At 48.3% G+C, this 17,148-nt stretch overlaps 1 protein-coding gene across 1 annotated transcript in view; it reads right to left on the bottom strand.

Moving 5' to 3' along the window:
* Positions 1-634: 634 nt before the first annotated feature.
* LOC119974341 (multidrug and toxin extrusion protein 1-like) overlaps positions 635-17,148 on the bottom strand; it is a 48,510-nt gene continuing 31,996 nt past the window's right edge. The window contains exons 11-17 of the mRNA XM_038813113.1: positions 14,936-15,044; positions 10,670-10,745; positions 10,492-10,561; positions 6,633-6,765; positions 5,994-6,088; positions 3,035-3,116; positions 635-1,265 (exon numbers count right to left, since the gene is read on the bottom strand). Of these exons, the coding sequence (XP_038669041.1) occupies positions 1,018-1,265; positions 3,035-3,116; positions 5,994-6,088; positions 6,633-6,765; positions 10,492-10,561; positions 10,670-10,745; positions 14,936-15,044 (813 nt within the window). The 3' untranslated portion in view covers positions 635-1,017. The remainder of the gene's footprint in view (positions 1,266-3,034; positions 3,117-5,993; positions 6,089-6,632; positions 6,766-10,491; positions 10,562-10,669; positions 10,746-14,935; positions 15,045-17,148) is intronic.

The following is a 17,148-nucleotide window of genomic DNA, read 5'->3' as shown; positions in this document are numbered from 1 at the left end:
AACTTAAACTAGAGACCTAAGCCTTGTCCGAACCAGTTGATTCTCTCAGCACGTGTTGTGAGTCTGTGCTGGGCTGAATGAGTTCTTGTTACACTCCGAGACAGCACCCAGAATGAGCGGGAACCGTGGTGCTCTCTGCCTTATAGTGTGTGTATTCTAACTAGTGATTGGCTGCGGTGGTTGTACATGTTGATTGGTCCCTGGGTGTGTCCATCAGTGTGTGTCTGCACCATGATATACTGGTGTATATTATGACACTTTTCTTGTGGGCGGGGTTATGTCGTCACATGACATAGGCTCTGACGGCCATTTGCATCCTCCAGGGCACAGTTAGTTTGATCAATAGTGGCACTACCGAGCAACCCGGTAATGGACATAGAAGCTTCAGAGCGAAAGTATGCTTTGTGCTCATTCCACCCACAGTGTTTGCTGCGTCTGGTGTTGACCATCATGCAATACCTATTCACCATCTGATGTTAGGAGGTCGCTGGTCAGCAGGAGGTTTCCTTACCTTACGTTTGACCAGAAGCTGCATGGAGTCTTGGTTCAATGTTGAAGAGTCCCATGGCCACGTCCTCGCAAATGACTGCCTCTGACTAGACCCCAAAATCTGGATAATCTATTCTACTGCGAGGACGAAACGTATCCAGAGGCGAGAGATGCAGGATTCTGGGATGTTGGGTCATGGGTCATGGGTATGACTATGTCATGCAGCTCTCTCTAGTTTCCAACTCTTGTCACAAAAATGATAGCTTGCTCACTGGGACTCTGGTACATTAACTGAATGGGAAAATGGTGCTTTCGAACCTCACAGCTTGACACTATCCAATTGAAATTTCAACTGTTCATGAGACATATGGAAATCTGATCATAATTATTCATTTATAATTTATTTGCCTGTTGATTTGAATTCATCGGTAGCAACAGGTTTGTGTCAACTTTGCCCTGTGTTGTCCTTTGAGTCACAGTCTTACTGTTAATGCTGTAGACAATAATCTTGCTTTGTCTCTACAATGTTCACTGGGGTCTACGGGCCTTTTCAAGACTAAAGTGTGTCGCCAGTCCAATTGCCAGGATGAGTGGGCCTGAAAGGAAGGCCAGGCCACGACGAATGATCAGTTGTTTTGTGGACAGGATTTCTCCAACCGTGGTGACTCCGGCGTCCACAATGGAAAACTCATCTGTGACCCGGCCATTGTTTGTCTTTGGTTCCAATTCACAAACATTGGGAATGGGATTCGCTGCACTGTTTCCTGTGTCAACATCTGTGAAATAAAGTCACATTGAAAAGTTATAAGTACAGAGAGTGGGAATAAACGGGTCCTTTTCAGAGTGGCAGGCAGTGACTAGTGGGGTACCGCAGGGTTCAGTGCTGGGACCCTAGCTGTTCAATATATACATTAATGATTTGGACGAAGGAATTGAATGCAATATCTCCAAATTTGCGGACAACACAAAGCTGGGTGGCAGTGTGTGGCTGTGAGGAGGATGCAAAAAGGCTGCAGGGTGACTTGTACAGATTGGTCCGTGGTCATTTATTTGGCAAATGCAATATGATGTGGGTAAATATGAGGTTATCCGCCTTGGTGGCAAAAACAGGAAGGCAGATTATTATCCGAATGGTGGTAGTTTAGGAAAAAGGGAAGTGAAACGAGACCTGGGTGTCATAGTGGAACAGTCGCTGAAGGTTGGCATGCAGGTACAGCAGGCGGTGAGGGTTGGCATGCAGGTACAGCAGGCGGTGAAGGTTGGCATGCAGGTACAGTTGGCGGTGAAGGTTGGCATGCAGGTACAGCAGGCAGCGAGGGTTGGCATGCAGGTACAGCAGGCAGCGAGGAAAGCTAATGGCATTCTGGCCCTCATAGCGAGAGGATTTGAGTATAGAAGTAGGGATGTCTTGCTGCAGTTATACAGGGCCCTGGTGAGGCCACACCTTCAGTATGGTGAGCAGTTTTGGTCCCCTAGTTTGTGGAAGGACATTCTTGCTGTTGAGGGTGTCCAGCGAAGGTTCACCAGACTAACTCCCAGGATGGCAGGATGGACATATGAAGGCCCATAAACTGGAAGCCATCTTGGTGCATCAGAGATCCCTTATCCTTTTATTTTTCTCAATAACTTCCTTTACCACTCAACCACCCTTCCCCTCTGTGTCATCTGTCTGTGTGTGTGTGCATAGACAGTGGAGGTATTTAGAAAGAGGGAGGTTTGGGAAAGGGGTATCTGGTAGTCGGTTACATTTTTGTCACTTTAGTTATATTACTGTTAAATAACAAAAGATTATTTGTGTTAAAATTTACAAACCGAATGACTGCAGTTTATTGGGCTCGGCCAAAGTCCTCAGGTATTTTAAAATAAGACTCCGATCAAATGGGGCTGGAATTGACTGCGCACTAGAATCATTAAATCATCAGTGCAGAAGGAGGCCTTTCGGCCCATCGAGTCCGCACCGGCCCTGGGAAAGAGCACCCTATTTCAGCCCACGCCTACACCTTATCCTCGTAACCCAACCTGACTAAGGGGCAATTTAGCGTGGCCAATCCACCTAACCTGCACATCTTTGGACCGTGGGAGGAAACCGGAGCGCCCGGGGGATACCCACGCAGACGTGAGGAGAAAGTGCAAACTCCGCACAGTCACCCGAGGCCGGAATCGAACCGAGGTCATGGAGATGTGAGACAGCAGTGCTAACCACTGTGCCACCGCGCCGGCCTCCGTATCTATGCACGAATCACAGCCCTTAGATTTTAAAGATAGTGTTGCTTTACCGACCTCCAACAGGAGATGGACTTTAAACTGGGGAGGGGGGGGGGGGAGCAGTAGGATGGTGGGGAGGGGGGTGAATCAGGGTGGGGTGCTTAATTACAGCAGATAGCCAGAGCATCTTTGACAGTGGGAATTTCTTGCAGCACAATTTCGTTTGGCAGATGAATTATCACTTTGACTTGTGTAATGAAAGCCTACCATAAATGTTTCTCACTCCATCGTATTTGATAATTGGAAAGTGATTTAAAGACTGTACACCATTCTTTCTTACCTGTTGAGATTTCCTGGGTTTGACCACCAGCGGCGCTGTTTGAGGTGTCCACATCTTTTGTCACACCCGCATTAACCAGAGCCTTTCAACAAAGCACAAAACCATTGTGAAAGCCAACAAAGAACAAAGAACAAAGAAAATTACAGCACAGGAACAGGCCCTTCGGCCCTCCCAGCCTGCGCCGATCCGGCTGGGTAAATCTGCCCCTGGTGGGAATTAGTTTAATGCAAGTTGCACATTAAGCCTAGTCTGAAGAACTGGCATTTCAAGGCAAACATATTGGTCTGGACCTTCGTTGCCAGTGGCTACGGAAGAACACTCTCCACTGACACCGAACCGCGATCTGGGGATCTAGCGATTGCTGTGGAGGGGAATTCCCCCCTTTCCCTAACGCAGTTCAAATCTGCCGCCACATCAAGGAGCTGTGTCAGCAGTCGTGGTGACGTCAGCAAGCATTGAAAGAACCCTGATGAAGTCGCACACGCCAAACCGGACATTAAAAGCATTTAAAATCATTAATTTTCAGATAGCAATTTAAATGTATGACTACATCATGACAGAAGCTAAAACAAAGAATCGTTGTGGAGACATTTGACATCCTATAAACATACAGTTAGCTTTTCCGGGCTGGTGAGGTTGTTTATGAGTAATTCTGGAGTTGGTACGCTGTTGCAAACTCAGTTTATGCCTCACTATGAAATGAAAAAAATGAATGAAAATGGCTTATTGTCACAAGTAGGCTTCAAATGAAGTTGCTGTGAAAAGCCCCTCGTCAGGGTCTGGGGTTTGAAACCTGAGACTTATAGGAGCATAGAATAGAAAAACAAGGAGGTCATCCTGAACTTATATAAGACACTAGTTAGACCTCAGCTGGAGTTTTGCGTGCAGTTCTGGGCGCCATGCTATAGGAAGAACGTGAACGCATTGGAGAGAGTGCAGAAGAGGTTGACTCAATTGATTCCCAGGATGAGAAACTTCAGTTATGAGGCCAGGTTGGAGAGGTTGGGACGGTTCTCCCTGGAGAGAAGGAGGCCAAGAGGAGATTTGACAGAGATAGAATTAGAGAATCTTTACTGTGCAGAAAAGGCCTTTCAGCCCATCGGGTCCGCACCCATCCCCTGAAAGAGTACACCCAGGGCCGCAACCCCCACCCTCGCCCAGGAACCCCAACTAACCTGTGGACACTAAGAGGCAATTTAGCATGGCCAATCCATCTATCCTGCACTTCTTTTGGACTGTGGGAGGAAAACGGGACACCTGGAGGAACCCCCAACACAGACACGGGGAGAATGTGCAAACTCCACACAGACGGTCACCCAAGGCCGGAAGTGACCACGAGTTCCTGGCGCTGTGAGGTAGCAATGCTAACCCCCTTTGCCAAGGTGCCACCCATGTTCAAAATCATGAGGTGGCTGGACAGAGTAGATAGGACGAAACCGTTTCCATTTGTAAATGGATCAAGGACAAGAGGGCACAGATTTAAAGAAATTTGCAAAAGAAACAAATGTGATAAAGAACAAAGAACAAAAACAAATACTGCACAGGAACAGGCCCTTCGGCCCTCCAAGCCTGTACTGGTCATGATATCACCCTTGGCCAAAACCCTCAGCACTCCCTTAAAGAAGAAAGATATGAGGAAAATCTTTTTCGCACAATGCGTGGTTCGGGTCTGGAATACACGGCCTGGAAGTGTGATGGAGGCAGGTCCAATCAAAGAATTAATGAGGGCATTAGATGATTATTTGAATTGAAACAATGCGCAGGGATGCCGGGAAAAGGCAGGGAAATGGCACTGAGCCTTGATGCTCTGTTTGGAGAGTCGCGATGAGCTAAATAGCTTCCTTCTGCGCTGTAACGGCTTTGTAATAGTGGTTCTCGCCAATTGGAGATTGCAATGGAGATTACAGTCTGCGGGAACTCGGAGTGAATGTAGTCCTAACTGACAACACCTTTTGGATTTCCACTTCATTCTGCACAGACGCTGACTCCCAAAGCTGCTGTCAGTTTAAGTGGAGTAACAAGGAGACGAATTTACACTGTACCTTTTGGGTGGCATAGTAACCACTCCAAAGGAAAGATTTGTGGAGTGGTGGTAGCAGCCCGTCTCTGAGCCAGAAGCTTCAAGTTCAACGTCCACTCCGGGACTGGATGGCCAAGGGAGGTGCGTTCATAACACACCCAAAAGGTTGAGTGGCAACTTGTCCATCCTTCCATCACATGTCAATGGCAGGCCAGAAGAGCGGGAGCAATTCCCGGTCAACCATAGAACATAGAACAGTACAGCACAGAACAGGCCCTTCGGCCCTCAATGTTGTGCCGAGCAATGATCACCCTACTCAAACCCACATATCCACCCTATACCCGTAACCCACCCCCCCCCCCCCCCCCCCCCTTAACCTTACTTTTTACACTACGGGCAATTTAGCATGGCCAATCCACCTAACCCGCACATCTTTGGACTGTGGGAGGAAACCGGAGCACCCGGAGGAAACCCACGCACACACGGGGAGGACGTGCAGACTCCGCACAGACAGTGACCCAGCTGGGAATCGAACCTGGGACCCTGACGCTGTGAAGCATTTATGCTAACCACCATGCTACCGTGCTGCCCATACATGGAAATGCAAATTGGAGCCTCTACCATCGCTATCCCCGGTTCCAGACTACAACATGTAAAAGAGTGAGCTTCCAACAGAGCTTAGACACCTTGAGGGGCCATTGGCTCCGTTGGTTGGACAGTCGGTGCGGATTAGATTGGCGCCGGGTTCGATCCCGGTTCCGGCTGGGGTGCATTCGGGTGCCTGCCCACTTGTCCTACCCCATGATGCAGGCTGTGGGGCGGGCCTGTCTTGGGGCAGAGAGCTGAAGAGGACAAGTACAGCGCATGGCACAAGGAGAGAACAGGGTTTGAAGAAAGGAAAAATTGGTGCAATGAAGTATCTTTATTATCTGCTCTTACCTGATTGGATGCTTCTTTCCAGTTGATTCTGTAAATCACTGTCAGGAAGAGGATTAACTGCACGAACGCACAAATCAACATCCCCGACCAGAGTCCTGCAAAATAACAATGGAGCAGTGAGTACGGAGACAATGATGCTGAGTTTGCCTTCCACCTCTATTCCTCTGTGGAATATCTCAGCTTTGTCAGATGGTTAGTGTCAGCCTCCACAGAGATACTTGCCCACGTTTGGCCTCAGCACCCCTGGAATTGGGACGTGAAGAATTCAGCTGGGACTCCCACTCTTGAATAATATCCAGCGACCCATGTTTAAAATGTGTCTACCTGGTATTCAGACGAGACCCTTGACTCGTCTAAGGGATATTCTCCTCCTGCCAATATTCCAGTGTCTATGGCTACAGGTGAAAAATGGCTGCTGGAGGAAGGTTGCCCTGTCTAACGGCACAGCGAGAGTATTGGTAGGCATTGGCCCCAAAGTTACACACTGACTGGCTAGACTCAAGACGGACCCCAGAGACAGAGTTTACACCCAGTCACATTTTCCTTGAGGTGGTCTTGAAATTAAATGGTGTCTTCAGTACGCTAAAGGGGGATAATGTTTTGTAAAGAACAGAAAGGGGAAACTATTACAGTTCCTACCAAATACACCAAGATTGGCAGCAAACATCAGTGAGATTCCAATGGGGAACCCAATGAGGTAATATCCAACCAGGTTACCGATCGCCCCCAGTTTCTGCTTCCCAGCTCCTCTCAGCACTCCACCGCATACACCCTGTAGAGTAGGCAAACAGAATATATTACAGAGATTACACAACAACTTGCTGTGGCTTCTACAGGAAGGAAACACTAGATTCTCTGCAAATGCAGAGAGTCGTAAAGGCTGCCGTGAAACTGGCCGTGTTTCACGGCAGCCTTCACGCCCGTTCCCGGGACCAATTCTCCCCCCCCCCCCCCATCGGGGCTAGGAGCGGGACCCCGGGAATCACGGCGTCACGGCCTTAACGACCGTCGTTAAGGCCGCACGCCAAGATGACGCGTGGCTGGCGTCTGTATGACGCCTGCCGCGGATGCGCAGGTTGGAGCCGGCTCCAACCCGCGCATGAGCGGCTGACGTCATCACGCCATTGATGGAACCCGAGCATGCGCGGTTCCGCATTTCTCCACCGCCGCCCGACAAGATGTGGCGGCTTGATCTTGTCGGGCGGCGGAGGGGAAATGGTGCGTCCCTTTTGGACGCAGGCCCGACCATCGGTGGGCACCGATCGCGGGCCTGTCCCCTCCCGAGCACAATGGTGGTGCTCCCGCCCCAAACGGGCCTCTGGATGCCCCAAACGTGCATCCAGTGCCCGTTTTTACCATGGCAACAAGCAGGTGTGTTTGCTGCCGTGTAAAAAAGGGCGTAAAGGCCCGGCCGCTCGGCCCATCGGCCGCGGAGAATCGCCGCTCGCCGTAAAAAACGGCGAGCGGCAATTCGTGACGTGGGTTGGGCGTGGGGGTTGGGGGAGAATAGCGGGAGGGTGCAAAAAATGTCGGGAGGCCCTCCCGCTATTCTCCCACCTGGCCTGAGCAGCGGAGAATCGTGCCTGTGTCTGAACATTTCCTTGAATAATTCAGAACCCATGGATTACGGTTTACACACAGTCACCGATGTTATGTTGGGAATAACACCTGTGGTCAACTCACTTTCCTCATGTTATAAAGTAATAGGTAATCTCTGAATTAATAGCATGAAATCATACAGTTTAATTAGATCTCCCCACAAGGCTGTGGATGCTGGAGGTGGGGGAGTTTTCAAGACTGAAAAGATTTTAATTGTGTAAGGGGATCGAGGGTTATGGATTTGAGGCAAGAAACTGGAGTTCAGGTACAGATCAGCTACGATCTGGTTAACTGATGGAGCAGAGTCACGGGGCTGAATGGCCTCCTCCTGTTCCTATGATCCAAACCTATCTGGCTGTTGACTCTGTGGCTGCCGTCTCCATTGCAATGGGATAACAGAAATGTAATGTTGCCTTTTCTCCATGGGTCTGTGATCCACACAGCTGTTTTGTCCCGTTGTTTGGTCTTTTAAAAAACAGTTAGATAGGCAGGTTGGGTATGGAGGGATATGGGCCAAATGTGGGCAAGTCGGACTAGCTTAGTGATAGAAACTGGGCGGCATGAACAAGCTGGGCTGAATGGCCTGTTTCCATGTTGTAAACATCTATGACGCTATCACTATTTGCAATCAATCAAAAGGTCATTGTAACTTTTACAATGCACGGTTCACAAAGACTTTACAGGACAAAAAAGCCACGTGGACCACACAAGTCTCCTCACTCTACTTTTTTTATTAATTCATGGGATGTGGACATTGCTGGCAAGGCGAATATTTAGGCACCTGATTTATTGCCCTTGCAAAGATTATGGTGAGTTGCCGTCTTGAACCACTGCAGTCCATATAGTGTAGGTACACTCAGAGTGCCGTGTGGGAGGGCATCCCAGGTTTCAGACACTGTGACAGTGATGGAATGGCCATCAAAGTCAGAATACTGTAGTGTGTTGCTTGGAGGTAACTTGCTCCCCTTGCCGTTCTAGGTGGTAACGGTCATGAGTTTGGACGGTGCTGTTGAAGGGGCCTTGGTGAGTTGCTGCAGTGTATCATGTAGCTGGTATGCACTGCTGCCACTTGGCAGAGGAAATGAATGTTTAGGGTGGTGAATGAGATGCTGATCAGGCAGATTGCTTTGCCCCGTTGAGCTTCTTAAGTGTTGCTGGAGATGCTCTCATCCAGGTATTTTGCCACTGTCCTGACCCGTGTCTTGTAATTAACTTTGGGAAAACGGGAGGTAAGTTGCTTTACACGTCCTCTAACCTCCTCCTGTAGCCATGTAAGAAGCCTTACAACACCAGTCCAACATTTTTGTTTCAAACACTAGCTTTCGGAGCACTGCTCCTTCCTCAGGTCCTGAGCAGTGCTCCGAAAGCAAGTGTTTGAAACAAACATGTTAGACTTTAACCTGGTGTTGTAAGACTTCTTACTGTGCTCACCCCAGTCCAACGCCGGCATCTCCACATCCTGTAGCCATTGTATTGATATGGCTGGTCCAGCTAAGATTCCGGCAATGATAACCTCCATTGAGGGAACTCAATGATGGTAATGGATTTGAATATCAGAGAGGTGGTTAGATCCTCTCTTGTTGGTGTCTGTCATTGCTCGGCACTTGTATGGAATGTTACTTGCCCCCATCAGCTAAATCCTGAATGATTTTCCAGGCTTAGATACACATAGGAGGAGACTTTCATCATCTGGGGAGTTAAAATAAATACTGAACATGGTCCAATCTTTGGCGAACATCTCCACTTCTGCAGCAATGTCCAGAGATGATCTGGCCTCCAGCAATCACAACCATCTTCCTTGTTGTTCGATATGACTCCAACAAATGGAAAGATTTCCTCCCCAATTCATGTTGACCTCAATGTTATGAGGGTGTCTTGATGCTATACTTGGGCAAATGCTGCCTTGACAGCAAGGGCTGTCCCTCACACCTCACTTCTCCAATTGGCACTTTTTACCATGTTTGGACCAAGGTCGTAATGAGGTCTGGAGCTGAGTGGTTCTGCGGAACGCTTATTGTTGCTGAGTAAGTGCCACTTGATAGCACTGTCCATGACACGTTCCATCACTTTGTTCATGATTCAGAATGGACTGATGGTCAATAATTGGCTGGATTGGATTTGTTCTGCTTTTAATGAGCGGGACACATCTGGGAGGTTTCCCACAATGTCGGACAGATGTTAGTATTGTAGATGTACTGGAACAGCTTGGCTAACTACTAGGTGTAGTTCTGGAGCTCGAGTCTTCGATACGACCGCCGGGACATTTTTGGGGCTACGTCCCGTGCACTCGGCCATTTCTTGTTGTCGTGAGGAGTGAATCGAATTGGCTGAAGACTGGCATCTGTGTTGCTGGGGTGCTCCGGAGGAGACGGAGATGAATTATTGGCACGTCAAGGAGAAGATGGTGTCACATGCTTCCGTTTTCTCTTTTGCACAGATGTGCTGTGCTCTACTATCATAGAGGACAGGGTGCTCCTGGAGTCTTCGTCCAGATAATTGTTCAATTATCCACCACCGTTAATGATAGGACCTGGCGGAACATACACCTGATCCACCGTTTAGATCTTCATTTTACTTCAAGCACTATCCTCCTCTTCTTTTCTATCCCATGCGTTTGTCTAGTTTCCACTACGTGCATCAATGCTCTTCACCCCAATAGCACCATGTGTTAGTGAATTAAACATTTTCACCATAGATTCCCGATTTAGTCTTTGACCGACTGTCTTATATTTATGCCCCTGAGGTCTGGTCTTGCCCACAAAAGACGAGTCGGACTATCAAACACCTTTATCAGCTTAAAGACCTCCTGCAGGTTACTCCCCCCCCCCCCCCCCCTCTCCATCCACCAACCCCCACAACCTTCTGTTTTCTAATACTGCACAGATATCGAAATACTCACCGATGCAGCATCAAACAAATGAAAAGTAGCAGATTGGGGAATAATTTGCGCAACTAACCGTACGACTTCTCTGGAAAACGAAAAGAGAGACATTAGAGAGATTTCCCATGATTCAGGATCCATATCCATAAACGTGCGTTTATGAGTTTTTATGCTGGGAGAATGTTCTTTTACTAACTTGTCACTGGTGAAGATGTAGCCCGCCACATTCCTTGCTGCTCCAAGTATCGCTGCATTGACTAAGGAAATGGACACTGTGGAAATAAATAGACATGTAAAAGAATTCCCACCGAACGATCTATTTGAAGTTCCGGACAATCTTTCTAAGTTTTTCTTTCCTCTGCTTTTTTCCAAAACAGGACCTCCCCATCGTTAGGAAAGAGTGCTAAAGTTAGGATTGAAGCTTTGATTGTCTAATAGGCCACACTTATTGATAAACTGCACATGTATATAAAGGGGATGCAGGTGGCGCTGTGGAGTTGGAGAACAAGTGATTGCAGAACAGAATAAAATTGGAGTTGAAGAAGTCAAGATTTGCTTTTGAGATCTTATTACAGAGATACCATCTAAGCTTAACACCCACTTCCTCTCTGGCAAAATAACTGACGAGACTGGGCATCCTCCATGGAGAGAGGAACAGAGGTCAGTGACATTCCATCAGAAGCTGGAACAGGAACAGGACCTGGAGCTGGGACAGATTTGAAAGCAGGTCCAGAGGCCGGGAACTAAGGAGGGAAGGGCAGATTGAAAGGGAAGATCTGGGATGGGGAAGGGAGGCAAAATGGATGGTAATAGGAGAAAGGAAAGATGCAGCAGAGTGGTCTCGAGGAGCTCCAAGTAGCAACAGCAGAGCCATGAGCAAACTTTGCAGTTTGAAAAATGATTGAACTCAAATGTTGTCCAGAGGCGAGATTCAGCGGATTTGAGTTAAAGTCTAATGAATGGAACATTACGATCAAAATGAACGTACTGTCCAGGTTCCTCTTCCTGTTTAGATCCATCCCGATCTACATCCCCAAGGCCTTTTTCAAAGTGCTGGACAAACTAATCATGGTGTTTGTATGGGGGGTAAAAATGCTAGGATCCCAAAGAAGGTCCTACAAAGAACAAAATCCTGGGAGGGGCTAGCCCTCCCAAACCTACAATTCTATCACTGGGCGGCAACAGCTGAGTGAATAAGGGGATGGATCAAGGAGCCAGAGGCCGAGTGGGTGCGCGCGGAGGAGGCCTCCTGCATGGGGACCTCCCTCCGGGCCCTCGCCACGGCAGCACTCCCATCCCCACCCAAAAACCACTCCAGCAGCCCGGTGGTGATAGGGAGGGAGGGGGGGGAGACAGCTAAACCTGAGGAAAGAAAGGCGAACCGTGGGGGGGCGGGGGGACAAGAGAGGGGAACCAGCGGGGTGGTGGTGGGGGGGGGGGGGGGGGGGGGGACAGGGAAACGGGAGCCGGAAGGAAGGCACGGGATACCAAAACGTGCATGACATCTCCAGGAGCGGGGCACGAGGAAAAAAAAAGATGGAGGACGGGAGGAGCAGCAGAAGCGGAGGCGAGCGCGGGACGGCAGCGAGACCCTTCCGGGAGAAGCAGGCGACAACAACACGAAACACGGCCAAGTATCGCCCACTGTAATTATCTCCCCGGCACCCAAATGTATATTTGCCTCCCCAATCCCCTATTTCATACTTTATTGTGTTTTAGGTTGGTGTGTGCCCCTCTCTTCCAAATATGTATATATATATATATGTTTCTTATTCTGTGTACATAACGCTAATTATACCCTGTTTAAAAACCTAATAAAAAAACATTTATAAAAAAATGAATGGAACATTTAGTGGGGTGTTTCTGGACATCGGTAGCGCCGAGACACACTCAGCTTCAATGACAGTCCCGGTTTTGTTTGCCTTGGGAAGGTTTTCTCTGCCGTCGGGCTCCAGTTTGATCGGTTGTCCCAAATTCGCACCCCTCCCCCACTTTTGTGACGCCCTTCACCCCACCCCCAAACTTAGGAGGCCTCAGGGAACCCCCCAACCTTCATCCTCCCACCCACCTCTATGTGGCAAAGCACTACAGGACCCTATCCCTGGCAATGCCAGCCTGCCAGGATCATTGCAGTGCCAATGTTCCACACTGGCAGTGCCAAACTGCCTGGGCGTCAGGGGGAGTGCCAGGGTGCCACCCTGCCCAGTCCCTGACCACCCGAGCATCTCCAATGCCCTGGGAGACCCCCTCAAGTGACATTATGACTGATCCACAGTGTTAAACGGCAGCTTGGTAAGGGCTCCCAGGCATGGTCGTTGTATTCCTGGAGTCGGGTGAATCTGGTGTCCGGCTAATTAAAGGGCGCAATTAATCTCATTTGAATATTCAGACCTGGAGCTCACCCACTGAAGGTGAGATCCAGATCGCCACATCTCGCGGGATTCCGTTGAAACTAATTTGGCAGGGGGTTGGGAATCAGGACAGTACACCAGCAAATGTAGAGACTGCGGATGAGCATGGTACCAGGGTCAGGCGGGCGAAGAGGAAGGGTAGGCTGGGGGAGGTTGAACTCCGTGGGACTGAAGGTATGGAGTGTATCTGCTTCAATGCACGGAGTGTAACAGGTAAGATAGATGAACTTAAAGCCTTGATTCACGTGTGGACCATTCAAGTGTTAAGGTCTTTGATGTGGGGCTACGTTTGTTTCAGTAAAGAATTAAATATTTGAATTAAATATTTATTCTTTAGGGGCTTATATACTTGAAGGTATTTCATGTATTGACTGGGTTTTTATGAAAGAGGTTTTTTTAAAAATATACACTGAGAACTTTATTTTATTCTGGTTTAGCACAGTGGACTAAACAGCTGGCTTGTAATGCAGAACAAAGTCAGCAGCGCGGGTTCAATTCCCCTACTGGCCTCCCCGAACAGGCGCCAGAATGTGGCGACTAGGGGCTTTTCACAGTAACTTAATTGAAGCCTACTTGTGACAATAAGCTATTGTTATTATTATTATTATTTAATCTCACTATGGCTCCTGAGATCTGGCCATGGTGGATGCTGGATAAGTTGGCATAGAGGATATAAGGATGAAGAATGTTAGGTGAGGGGTCATGGGTTGGCACTGGGTTGGCATCAAGGCTTTAAAGGGCCATGGAGTGAGTAGAGTGACACAAGTTGGCATGAATAGTATGAAGGGCAATGGAGTTGAGTGGGGGTGAAGGAGGCGGCATGCATTTAGAGTATGTGAGAGTGAGGCGAGAGGGTGAGAGTTTTTACTGTAACTGGGATGAATTCTCAGAGTGCCGAGATTGATCTCTAAAACTGATCTTGACCCAGACATTTTTAGCTGCTCCATCAATGGCCACAAGGTCCGAAATGATGATGGTTTCTGCAGTTGGCAATTCCATTTCCGACTCCTCCAATAATAAATCAATTTACAGAAGGATCTGGATAACCTCTAAGCTTGGGCTGGTAAATGACAGTTAACATTGACACCATGTGAGTGCAGGTTTGATCACCGACCCACTCCCCTTGACCTTCAATAGGGCGGCCATTGCTGAGTGCCCAGTCAGCCAGCTCCAGAGGAATCAGCGTGGCCCAGAAACGTAGCTAGAGCAGTTACATCAACACCTTGCTTACAGGAACTGGACAGAGAGTGGACAGCCGGGTCCTTCAAAGCTTCTGCACTATTTACAAGAGATTCAAATCAGGGCTGTGACAGAATACTCACCATTTACCCGGGATACCCACAACAACTCTCAGCACCATCCAGTACATGATTGTTCCTCTACCATTCGAATCAATCTCCACCCTATTCCCTGCGTCCGCATTGTGACTGTGATGTGTATCATCTACAGGATGCAGAAAGCTGCTGAGGTCACATCAACAACATCTCCAGCTCCAGCTCCAGCTGCCTCCGAGAAGGGGAAGAGTGTGAATGTAGAAGAACCTTCATCATCGCCAAATGGACGTCCAACTCACACACCATCCTGCCTTGACCATATAATCATCATTGCGACATTGTCCCTGGGTCGGAATCCGGGAATTCCCTGTCTATTACCATTGTGAAAGCACCAGCACCATAAGAACAGGAATGAGGGGACCCACCACCAACACCCTCTCAGGGTAACCAGGAAGAGGCAATAAATACAGCATTAGCAAAACCTAAAACAACAGAATGTTTAAAAAACCCGAGTGGGAGTGTAAACATCAGGCTAGGGCAGAATCAGGGTCAGCTGTGATAACTCCTGCAGTCAAATAGCCTGGCAACAATTACTGCCAAGGCTCATTCACAAAGAACGTCCAATTGGGAAGGATATTGACACACGGGGAGCTATATTGCAATGAGGAGCCAAACTCTACAGGCGGATTTAGAAGGTGGGGAATGTTGGAGAGATTGGCGGCGTTACATTGTGGGAATAGTTAGTTTTAGTCAATGAGTTTAAACTGTTGGACTCACCAATGCAGCACACAGCAACTTTAGCAGAGTTGACAGCCTGCTCTGGATGACTGGCTCCCAGAGCGTTACCCACATGAACAGTTGCAGCCACACTGTATCCCAGAGGAAACTGCAGGAGAAAGAATACAAAGGATGATCCTCTCAATTTAATCTGTTGCTGCAAGTAACTGTTCCATCAATATAGCTGTGGGGAGGATGTGTCAGCAAAGAGGTCAGGAAGGGCAGAGGTCCACTGTCTCCTTTGTGCTGAGTTACCTGATCTCAGTTGGGAAGTGGTTGGTTTTACAATTAACCTCGTTAACCCCCACCCCCACCATCACCCTCTGGATTTCCGAAAGGAAGAAAATCAGTCGGAGTTTCTGCTCTAAATTACGATCTGGTAATCTTACTATGGGATATCTACGCCATGAATCCCAAAAGCATGGAGCGGATATGTGAATCCCTCCTTTTCATCCTTTGATCCGAGCATCAAACTGCCTGATGATACGAGATATAATCCCACCAGCCTCATCCTATCCTGTCTCGGCCACCTTCTTTCAAACTAGTAACTTTCCACAGGCTGTGTGCTCCTCTAGTCTCTTGCCCGTCGTCTCCCCATTGGCGGCCTTGCCTTCAGCCGTGTCGGCCCAAACCTCTGGGATTCATTGCCCTGAATGTCTCTACCTGTCTTCCTATCCATCCTTTCAGACAGTGGCTGGGATTCTACGACCCGCCTGCCGCGTTTTCTTCAGTTTCCCGCTCCTTTTCACTTGGTATCATCCACAAACTTCTCTGTTCCTTTCTGAAACTGCTTTTCGTCTCTGCCTTCTCCAGGACAGATATTAGAACGACGGCTGTGACAGCAATGGCAACGCATGCCCCTGGCATAAATATGGATCGTCAGTGGCCCCATGGAGTTTCCCAGCAGGTGAAATGCAAGAGCTTCCTAGTATCTCAGTTAAGGGGGGTCAGCCTTCAAGAATGATTCTTTTATACAGAGCCTCCATTAACAAGGTAATGTGGCCCATCCCCCCCCCCCCTCCCCCACCCCCACCCCCGCCGTCTACGTCAATGGCTCAGAAGTCGAGTTGGTCAATAGCTTTAAGTTCCTGGGGGTCACCATCACCCACAGTCTGTCCTGGTCCACTCACGTCGATGCATCAGTCATGAAAGCCCAACAACATCTCTAATTCCTACGGAAGCTAAATAAATTTAGCATGTCTTCATCGACTCTCACACTCTTTCTACAGATGCACCATAGAGAGCATCCTATCCTGCTGCATTAGAGCCTGATATGGCAACTGCTCAGCCCAAGATCGCAAGAAACTGCAGGGTGTGGTGAACTCAGCCCAACGCGTCACACAAGCTTGCCATCCTCCCATTGATTCTGTGTACACATCGCCTCAGGAAGGCAGACAGCATTATCAGAGACCCCTCCCACCCAGGCTTTTCCCTTTTCCAGAGCCTTATATCAGAAGGTATAGAAATCTGAAGACACACACATCCAGACATAGGAACAGCTTCTTCCCCACAGCTACTAGACTCCTCAACGACTCTCCCTCGGACTGATCTGTCCCCTGTAAGAACACTATTCACGACGCCCTATGCTGCTCTTGTTCCGCACTGTAACCAATCACTATTTGTCAATGTTCTCTGTTGATTATTCTTTTGTCTACTATGCATGTACTGTGTCATTTGAAGCCGCGGCAGCTGGCGAAACCTCCCCTACCGACAAAAGAACCTTAGTAGAAAAGGCTGAGATATTGAGGTTGCAAGTACTTTAGTCAGTTATTTATCGGAGGAGATAAAAGGGACGGGAAAAAAAATGGTCCCCACTGCTTCTAAGTTGTTCGGAAGAGTTATAGGGGACAATAGTCCTAAAAAAGCCCCCATTGCTTTCAAGCGTGCTGCAGAGCTTCCCTCAGTCTCGAGGGGCAACCGAGCTCCACCAGTTACGTCTACTGAAAATCTGTTCAGAGATCTCAAATCGCCTTGTAATCTGCCATTTGATTCGTCCGAAGCAAATGCGAAAAGTTGAATTCAAAAACAACAAAGCAAATAATCCCTTGGAAATATAAAGAGGGTTTTGGGGAAAAATACCCGAATATTCCTTCAGCGGATGAAAGGTCATAAAAAAATTACAGAGAGGAAAGTTGGCGAAGCCGTCAAATCTGTTTTTTAAACCTCAGCTATATCTCAATTCACCAATGCAAACAACTCCGCCACAGGCGGAA

This window comes from Scyliorhinus canicula, chromosome 12 (assembly GCF_902713615.1).
Source record: "Scyliorhinus canicula chromosome 12, sScyCan1.1, whole genome shotgun sequence".
Lineage (NCBI taxonomy): Eukaryota > Metazoa > Chordata > Chondrichthyes > Carcharhiniformes > Scyliorhinidae > Scyliorhinus > Scyliorhinus canicula.
Note: the sequence above shows the minus strand (reverse complement) of the source record. Positions and strands in the feature narration are given on the sequence as shown.